Raw genomic sequence first — 10680 nt, forward strand, 5'->3', positions numbered from 1 at the left:
GAAACTAGTTAAGGTTTTGACTAGTCGGAAGTTTACCAACAACTAAAGAATTCGCAGTATGAAAATGGAAAATAATCTATTCAATGCACGATTGTTCGTAAGGATAACAGTAAGTTTCAACCTATTTGAATATCTTCGTTTGTCGAAGGATCTCATGTGACGTTTTGTCGTATGCCTCCTGTGCTAGAAAGAATAATCCTATGATACTGAAGGTTTAATGAGCATATTAACATGATATAAACTTGTTATCACACATGTAATAGGTCGTCGTCGGAACAAACTTCTCTGAAAGGTTACTTAATTTAAGCTCCTAAGCTCTAGTTAATCTAATAGGTAGATTGATCTGTAATTAAAAGTGCCTTAGATAGCTATAAGTAGTTAGTGAAAAACCTACAATGTAAGAGTAGTTTTGTACAAACCAAAATCCAAAGAAAACCCGGTACATTATTTTCGTGTAAAGTGTGCGTTATTTATATTTTAAAATATTTTATGATTTATGTCCTATGTTTATTTTTAACGAAGCTATTAAACTATTGTTTATTCAGAACTTCTTCCTTTATTTATCGTTGATTTCCTCTTATCTACCATACACTTTTTGTCATTGCTTTCGAACATCGCATAATTAGGATTCGGATTGTAAAAAGAACACACATGATTATGCTGTTCAGCTGGCGACTCGGCAGTGTGCTCTGGTCGAGAGTAGTCGAATAATGTTTCACTATCTTTCTTTTCTTTTCAGATGTGTGATTTAGTGAGTAGCATTTGAACTAGTTTTATATTTTGTGTTGGTTAAATCCAGATCCTTAGCTTTTTGTCAATCCACTATTTGTTTCGCCATGAGATATTTTGTTTCGTTTCTCAAAGTTTTCGCTAATTTTTTGTTACACTTGAATTTTAAATTTGGGTCGCAATGTTAGTTTTTATTTCGTTTGACATATTTGTTATTTGAAATTATCTTGTTTAGGTGGAGAACGGAGACACAATGGAAACCATCACTGTGGGTCCTGGTATGCATCAGATGATGATCCAAGGCCCCCCGGGATCGGAACCGCAGGTTTTACAGGTGCTCAGCCTCAAGGATGCATCAGTGTTGACGAAAGCGATGGCAGCTATGTCCGACGTGAAGGTAGAAGAGGCTACAATAATTGAGCACTAAAGTGGTAGATCCGACAGGATCATGAAACAAAATGTATCGGGAATGTTGAGAGAGATGGCATGGGTTTAGGTTTTAAGCCGCTATTTACGATCGCATCGAGCAAATTTATTTATTGTCATATTTCCCCAACTTGTAAGAAACCAAAGTCAGAGAAAGTCGTATTTATATATAGAATATTTCTTATACAGAGATACTGTGCGCTACGATCGAGGATCGATCGTAGTGAAATCAGGAAAAGTTCTAGTCGATAAGCGCAAAAGTAAAATCTCCATTACCCACCCTCTCCATCCTGTCTCAGCATCCTTCTTCCCTTGGAGACCTTTTGAGCGTCCCTTAACTCTAGTCTCGAGTTCTATTATTATCATTGCTAGTCGAAATTCGTGTCATTTCAAGTTCGTGTCATTGGAAGTAGCTAACTTACAAACTCCATTATTAGTCGGATTCTTTTACGCCATGGCACTTGCTGAGACCCGTGACGAATCCAGAGTAATTCCAAGATTGATTGATCGACTGTAAATAACGTGCAAGTGTACTCCTGAAACGAATATGAAGTTGTGGGTGTACAAAAACCAATCATTAGACTTTAATTACCTCTTAAGTATCGTCATTCAGCAACCTAACAATAATTGTATTTCATCGGCGAATCCTGTTTCCCTCAGCGTAGAGTCGCTAAACGAGAGCAATACACATTACGATGAATCATATGTGTACGGTGAACGAAGAATCGAATCATTATGTTAGTGCAATTATTTCTATCTCATCGATGATATAGATCATCGATGAATTGGTATTAAAAGTGAAACTGGGAAAGAGAGGGTAAAAGGATATTAGAAACGGAATGAAGAGTGGGAGCTAACTCCGGAAGCAACTCCTTTGCATGCATTTGCGAACACGATCAGATCAGGGAACGTGTATAATAGGACTTGTATGTGGAATTTACTAGTCCCGGGACCCATGACCCATATCTGCTGTTACATTGCAAGCAAAATGTAGAAATCACGGACATGCAGAGCCCACCACATTCGAGCGCAAAAGCTAGTCCTAATTTAGTTTAAATAGTAAGGCCTAATCCCTTTTCTGCTAGTTTGCGTCACTAACAAGGACGTTTTGGAAGTCTCATGATATTTTGCAATCTATTTATTGTATTTAATAATTTATTTGTTTTTCCAGCGTATTTATTCGTTATATTTTTCTGTTATTCTGTTCAAAGAACCACCACTAGGATTTTGTCAATTAAAAATTTGCTTTTTGTTTCCTCTACAAAAGTCTTCTATTTCCGACGGAAGGGAAAGGAAGCAATTTCTTCCGGGTTTCGTCTAGTTGAACTGTACACGCAATCAACACCTGACTGCAGAAAGGATCGTCAATATGAATATTATAGAAAGCGGATCTATGTTAGTATATTTTATGCCGTCTCCGCTGCGCCACAAGAATTTGAAACAATCTTATTTCACGTAAATGACAAACTAAAACAAGAAAAGCATGGCAATTTTTATTAGTGCAACATGAAAACACACACAAGAGGACAAAGACTGAAATGCATTCTAGGGGTCATTGTATAAAAATGCGATAAAGATGTTGCGATGTAAACGGAACAAAGCCGAACAAAGCGAAACAAACTCTGAAAGATCTAGAGAATGACTTGTTTAATTTAGTTACATAACTGTGATTTTTTCTTTTCACTCATTTTCATGTTTTCCGCTTGCACGCATCTTCAATTTCTAACAGCAGCTGAGAGCTCAATTCTTAAATGATGAGCATATTCGTACAACCTATTTCATGTGAGTGTTGGGAGTCTTGTGTTGAATGCGTTGACTAAATAATGAATGTATAATAAACCATGACTTTGATGAAAATCATTAGTAGTGCATCGGCTTTTTTTGTAGAAACTAGAAATTACTGTATCGCGTAGGACACGGCAATGAAGTAGGGGTTCTTGGCTAGTGGTTCGGGTAAATGAAATAAGTGGACTGCTTCTATGCCTATTTAATTATAAAAACATGTTCTTTGATACGAAAGGATGAAGATTTTCGTTTTTTATAATACCAACTGCAATATGCAAGCCTGTTGCCGCTTTATAGTTTAGCAGTGGACATGTCCTTGTGCGGATTGTGCATACCTTGGGTTTTTTCTAACTTCAAAAATGTTGCGGTTGTCAAAATCAATATGGCGGCTATAGGGAGATTATTGTCCGACCTAGCTCGTTCGCATCATTTTGCTATGCCGTTGAAGAAAACTGTGAACGCCGAATAGTTTCCAATATTTCAAAGAAATTAGGCGTAGTTTAAGGTGCGTAGCGTTTTGTGGAAAGAACCACCGGTCATTCCTATGGTTGCTTTTCTGTTTTATTGCGCTAATGCTACCAGAAATAGTCGCACCAGTCAGTGATTAAGAATGATTGAGAGCTCTTCCCGCGATCAGCGAAAGCAATCGACTGTTCCCAAACTTAACACAGGTGATAGTGAATCTGACGCGGACGACGAAAATGATAGAATGCATGCTCACCAAGAAGTCGCTACGGTTAAATCCAACTCAAGAGTGAAACTCGGTGGCACACCTCCAGCAGTACTGCTAGAAAACGGTGCATCCGTCAGTGATAATCCTGTCGAAGCGGAGAATAAAACAGTGGAGGAGCAAGACAAACTGGCTGATTCTGCTGAAGTGGAATCAAAACATACAATCCGGTTAGTAGCGATAGACAAGCTTCTCCGGCCTAGTCTAGTAGGAGCATCGGCAGAGAAAACCTCCCCATCAAAACCATCGGCTCGAAAAACGAAGAAGAAAAACGACAGTGTTATAGAAATTAGCGACGAAAGCGACGATTGTGACGGTAGCGACGAAGAGGACAATTTGGAACAGTTTGTAGTTGATAAAGATTCAGCCAGTAAAAAAAATCCAGATGCATCAATAAGTGCATCAGAAAGTAGAAATACCCAATTAACAATCAATCCTGTGGTATCTGCAGATGCCAGCTGTGCAAAACTCAGCTCAGAAAAAAAACGAAATAATCTCATCATCTCTGTTATTAGGCTAGAAGGCGATCTAAGCGAAATTAAAACGCGATTTGGGTTGACGGAGATCCGCGACCACCAAAACTTTGTAATCCACAGCTTTGCGTGTAATACGAGGCAGAGCCCCGTGGCTAGTCAAAAACGTAAGATCCGCAAAACTGGAAATATGGGCAAGACGGACGATCAGGATAAAAAAGAAATCGAAAATACCGAGATTGATGTCAGTCAGAAAGATGTTGACGATTCCGATGATGCGAGAGTTGTCCAGAATGACCAGTCTGAAGTAGGAAAGGAGACGCAAAATGATAGCGACTCGGATGAACCCGTACTCCGGAACAGACAAAAAGCCAGCAACAACATTCCAAGACAGGTAAGTTACGATCGGTTTGCTTGAGGTATTGATTAGAATCTAATGTGCCCTTTACGATGTTTTCAGAAAAATAACACTAGAAATAAACGAAAGAGGCGAGCTGTTACCGATAGCGAGGAGGAAAACAATGCAGAAAAAACGTCGAATTTTAACGGCAACTCGGATGATAGCGAAAAAGGCAGTGATCAGAGCGATGAGTTTACTGCCGGTAACACTGCGAGCAGCCGCAGTCAACGAGCGGCAGAACGATCAAAAAGAGCCACTAATCGAACGCAATGCAGCGAGAGTACTGCCGAGCAGGCAGAAACAGCAAACGTAAACGATTTTCAACCACGCAAGAAGCGCACCAGAATTAGAAAGAATAGTTCATCCTCTTCCGACGATGAAGGCTCCGGTTCAAAAAGGTACGGAGTCCCAATGAACTAATGTCAAAACCTATTGCTTTCAGCTGTTACTGAATATGAATTTTATACTTATAATCGTAGGAAACGCAAACGTGGAAAAAAGAGCAAAGCAGAGGACGATAGTGATGCGGACTCACCTAACAAAGGTCGCAAAAATATTCGCAAATTGATGAAGAAGAGTGATTTGGAGGAGACTACCAAAAATGCCGCTCAGGAGGAACGAGAGCGAAAGCAACGTATTATAGAGAGGCAAAAACTGTACAACCAGGTATACGACGAGAAACCAGAAGAGGCTCGCGTGCTTGAAAAATTGGTGCTAGATTTCGATGACGAAACGAAGGAACCTCTACTCGAAGTGGACAAGAAGTTAGTAAAACTATTGAAGCCGCATCAAGCAAATGGCATCAAGTTTATGTTCGACGCGTGTTTTGAAAGTCTCGACCAGATGAAGGAGAGCAAAGGTTCGGGATGCATCCTAGCGCATTGTATGGGTTTGGGCAAAACGCTGCAGGTAGTCACGCTTACGCACACACTTTTGTCTAATTCGGATACAACCGGTGTGGAGCGAGTGCTGATCGTGTGTCCGCTCTCAACGGTGTTGAATTGGGCGAATGAGTTCAACATGTGGATGAAACACGTGAAAAAGGGCACCGAGGTAGAGGTGTACGAAATCTCGAGGTAAAAAATCGTTCCTATCGCAGTGCTTTTATTATGTGCAAGCTTACCAGCAGCTGATGCATTAAGCTTTCTTCTAGGTACAAGGATAACGTGGCACGTGCAAACAAGCTGATGGAATGGCACAACGAGGGTGGTGTTATGATACTGGGTTACGATATGTTCCGCAATCTTTCAAATCCCACCGCCAGCCGCATACGGAAGAAGGTGCGCGAATCGTTGCAAACATCGCTAATCGACCCCGGACCGGAACTTATCGTGTGCGATGAAGGCCACTTGTTGAAGAACGAAAAGACATCTTTGTCGCAGATGGTGAACAGGATCACGACGATGCGAAGGATAGTCCTAACGGGCACACCGATACAGAACAACATGAAAGAATGTGAGCACTGGGTCATTTTATGGGTTGTCTAAACCTGGTTTTACAATGTAAAGTTTCGTTGCTACAGATTACTGTATGGTGCAGTTTGTTAAGCCCAAACTGCTCGGCACCTATACGGAGTATATGAATCGGTTCGTAAACCCCATCACGAACGGCCAGTACACTGACTCGACGCCGTACGACATTCAACTGATGCGTAAAAGGGCTCACGTCCTGCACAAGCTTCTGGATGGCTGCGTTCAACGCAGGGATTATGCAGTATTAGCTCCCTTCCTACCACCAAAGCTGGAGTTTGTGGTATCAATCAAACTTACGCCTCTACAGAGCACGCTGTACAAGGTACGTAAGATTGACGAATGACTTAGTACGCTTTTTACTTGATCTATTTTGTTTGCTTCCAGCACTACATGGAAAACTTTGCAGGCAAACGACTGATGAACGATCCGACGCAAAAACGATCCTCGTTGCTGTTCACTGACTTTCAAAATTTACAGAGAATATGGACGCATCCGAGAGTATTGCGCTACAACAGTGACCGATACGAAATTCAACAGCAGCGTAAGGTCTGATATCTTATCTAACTGATGGTTTGAATTTAAATTTAGATTCTGATGAGAGGATGCTAACGCCTTTTATTGTGCTATTATAGCTTCTGTTAGACAGTGAAAATGAATCTGTTGGGTCTATGAAAGATTTTATAGATGATGTGTCGGAAGAAGAAGCTGATTCAACTCCCGAATCTTCGGGGGGATCTGAAGACGATGACGATAAAAGTGCGGATATTAATTCCGATGAATCATCAAAAAGGAAGAAGCAAACAGGATCAACACGCAGCACTAGAAGAAATCCTGTTGAAGATGGTATGACCGAAAGAATCGAGCCAAAAATAGGAAAAATCTAAAGTAAATTGTATAATTTATTTTTTTTAAGATGATGTGATTGTTCAGAAGCCGGAAAATCCTACCGAATGGTGGATGCAAATGTGTCCCGAAACGGAGCTGGACAACCTCGATCACTCCGGCAAGCTCATAGTCCTTATGGAAATTCTTAAGGAATGTGAAGCAATTGGAGACAAACTGTTAGTTTTCAATCGATTGTTACTGTTGTGATCGAAGACAGTGCAATTATCAAACTATATTTCATTTGGTATATCATGTTTTCATTTCACAGACTGGTATTTTCACAATCCCTTTACTCGTTGGATGTTATAGAGCATTTTCTTACGCTACTGGATGAAAACATGCAAAAGGATGAAGAGGACAGAAACGAACAGTTGAGCAAATACCCCGGATCATGGTCGTTAGGTTTAGATTATTTCCGTTTGGATGGGTCGACATCCATAGACAATCGGAATGATGCATGTAAAATTTTCAATGATGAAAGCAACACTCGAGCGCGGTAGGATATTTCAACGCAAAAAAAAACTCGGTCACTTCATAAATGTTTTTGTGGTTCCAGATTATTTCTCATTTCAACGAGAGCTGGCGGTTTAGGTATCAATCTTGTTGCCGCAAACCGGGTTGCAATTTTTGACGTATCCTGGAATCCATCTCATGATATTCAAAGCATATTCCGAGTGTACCGTTTCGGTCAAAACAAGCCTTGCTATATTTACCGATTTATTGCGATGGTAAGGCATGGTTGCGCCACAAAACAGAATTAAGATTTGATGGCTCTTGTATTTTTCTTCTTTATTTGCAGGGTACCATGGAAGAGAAAATCTATGAACGTCAAGTTACAAAACAAGCTATTTCGAAGCGTGTTATAGACGAACAGCAAATAGACCGGCACTACAAGGAAAACGACCTGCAGGAGCTGTACCGGTACGACGTAGATCCGAGCGAACCGCGACCCGTGCCAAATCTACCAAAAGACCGTCTGTTCGCCGAACTCCTGAAACGGTTCGATACAATTATCTACAAATACCACGAGCACGATTCTTTGCTCGAGAACAAGGAAGAAGAAACGTTGAATGAAGAGGAACGTAAGGCAGCTTGGGAAGAATTCGAACAGGAGAAAAATCGACCTCCAATGCCGAATTACGGGAATATCGGTCTCGGGATGGGGATGGGAATGGGCGTTGGTATGGGTGGAAGAGGTAAGACTTCAGAATTACTCCAAGACAGCGACAAACTACTTAGAATTCTTTTTAACTTCATTTTGTGTATGAAATTTTTGCGCAGTGAATAGTCCAGTTACTTCAAGCACGATATTCGGCTTCCGTAACGACGTGTTGTTGAAGCTTCTCAATATTAAGGCCCGTGAGGACAACCCCACTTTCAACGATGCCACGATAAACGCTATGATACCATATTTGATGCAGCAACTTGCCCAACAAATGAAAGACGGAGAGCTGACGGTAAGCACTCATTTAATTTTTTCTTGTTTAAAAAGAACGTTATGCTGAATTTAATGTGTTTTTTTTAACAATTTCACAGATGTATCAAAGCTTATGTAATCTTTACTACAAATTGGAAATACCATCTGTAAACCCCCAATATCCGATGAGTGGGTATGCGATGCAGGGCGGAATTGCTGGACAAATTGCCACTCAAGGTGTCATTGGTCAGCAGCTACCAAAAGGAATGGGTGTTGGAGCTGACATCTCCAACATGATTTACAACGTGAATCCGAATCAAACTGGCATACGACCATTATTGCCCCCACATGTTCCGGTAATTATATACACTTTTTTCCACAAACAAGAAATGGCATGTTTGCTGTAATGAATTGTAATGCTACCTTTGTATTCACACAGATGCAACAGCCAGGAATCAGTGGAATGCATAATTTTGGCCAGGTTCCGCTCTCTGGTAACGCCTCTGTTCTACCGAACAAAGGTCCAATAACGGTAGACCCAGAAATAGTTGAGCTTGATTGAACTTCACGCGGTATGCAGCATACGCTACAGATCTAGGACGTCTAATATTCAACCCGCAAGGATTATAAGTTTGGCACGCTATCGACGCTATAATTCAAGTATCCTACCTGTTTGTACGGCACTCCTGATTTAGATGATATTGCAGAAAATCTTTCTGTGTTCATGATGAGAATTTAACTTATAAAAATCTTTCGCTGTGCGTATTGGTGAAGCTAGTTTTTATTCAACACATTAGATGTTTAAATAAATACATTTTGTAGTCACCATGTATGTGGTAAACGTGGTATTTATCGTAGGTTCAGTCACCCTATCTCAAGTGTTTAAAGAACACAAAACCCTAAAACCAGTTTCGATGGACTGGACGCGCCATAAGAATAGCAGTGAATGATCAGGAACGTAAAATGGTTTCACCCCGTCCGAATGAAAAGCAGGCGTGATTTAGAAATGGCACTCACATATTTATCGAAAAGGGCAGATTGACTCTGGAAGATACTCGACGGCGAGCAATTCTGGATTTTCTTGCATGTGGAGAGGTCTATAATTTCCAAAAGTGAGTTTCATTGTTGAAAGCTGTCCAGTGTCCAGTCTGTTCAACAGCGAGTTTCAAAGAGACTGTCAAGTGAATCCACTGAATCATACCAAAGCGAGATCAAACATCTATCGAATGTTTAAAAAATCATTTGTGCATTTTGAACTCATAACCGTTAAAAACTATTAGGAGTACAAGACTACTTAAAGTAAAGGTAATTCATTGCATACATAATACGCTATATTTCCAAAGCGATTTGAAGGATACCAATTTAACCTTTAAGTCTTTATCTTTACTGTTATTCGCTCAAAAATGCCTCATTCCACTACAATACTGCAACTAGATATATATACACATATATATATATATATATATATATATATATATATATATATATATATATATATATATATATATATATATATATATATATATATATATATATATATATATATATATATATATATATATATATATATATATATATATATATATATATATATATATATATATATATATATATATATATATATATATATATATATATATATATTTATATAAACTAGACCAACAATAGTGCATACATGGCTAGAAACGGCTTGCAGTGCCACCTAGGGGCACTTTTCACTCGACCGTACGCGTCGACAAAACTGAAATTCTGGTGGTCAGTATTGCCAAGCTGCACTTGTAAGATGCATTGCAGTTGGCGCATCGGATAATAATGATTTTCCTACGCCACCTACCTTTTTCTTCAAAAACAACCACGATTTCATGGATCCGAATTACTTCACGAAATAATCCTGCATCTTTCGATACATATTGTAAGTATCAAATATCGAGAAACACCAGTCTCCAAATCGCGTTCAAGAATGGGCGATGTTTTTAGTATGTACTAAAAAGCATGAGCAAAACGATCATTTTGTAGAGCATTTACAGATTATGTACTGTACATGAATGCAAGCATCCTTAAATGAGATCCACGAATCAAAGCATATAGAACGGAATTATAGAACAAGAAGCCAACATCCTGAGCGATACAACCGTCAAATCGCATTTAAATGAGACAGCCTGCATACAGCATTGGTGCAACCTGGTCTGCTATACAAACTTTGAACGAAAAGATGCAAGTCGCACTCTGATTGTAAATCCCGAAGAAAATATGTAAATATTTAGCTGTTGTTTTCTCTTGTCTGTTTAACTTGCAAATGAATGCAAAAACATAATAAGATGCAAGAAATAATAAGATTTCTTAGCTTTACGTAATAATGAACC

General features: G+C 39.5%; 1 protein-coding gene across 1 annotated transcript; it reads left to right on the plus strand.

The window, feature by feature from the left end:
* The first annotated feature begins 3550 nt into the window (after positions 1–3550).
* Positions 3551–9141, plus strand: LOC128720283 (transcriptional regulator ATRX homolog). Its single transcript, XM_053813948.1, has 15 exons — positions 3551–4014; positions 4186–4537; positions 4604–4941; positions 5023–5619; positions 5697–5998; positions 6066–6337; positions 6400–6561; positions 6648–6858; positions 6929–7076; positions 7169–7396; positions 7457–7628; positions 7700–8096; positions 8182–8357; positions 8437–8673; positions 8757–9141. Exons 1-15 carry the CDS (start codon positions 3551–3553, stop codon positions 8877–8879), a joined length of 4179 nt encoding a protein of 1392 aa, XP_053669923.1. The 3' UTR covers positions 8880–9141.
* Positions 9142–10680: the final 1539 nt, after the last annotated feature.

Source organism: Anopheles nili, chromosome 2 (genome assembly GCF_943737925.1).
Source record: "Anopheles nili chromosome 2, idAnoNiliSN_F5_01, whole genome shotgun sequence".
Taxonomy (NCBI): Eukaryota; Metazoa; Arthropoda; class Insecta; order Diptera; family Culicidae; genus Anopheles; species Anopheles nili.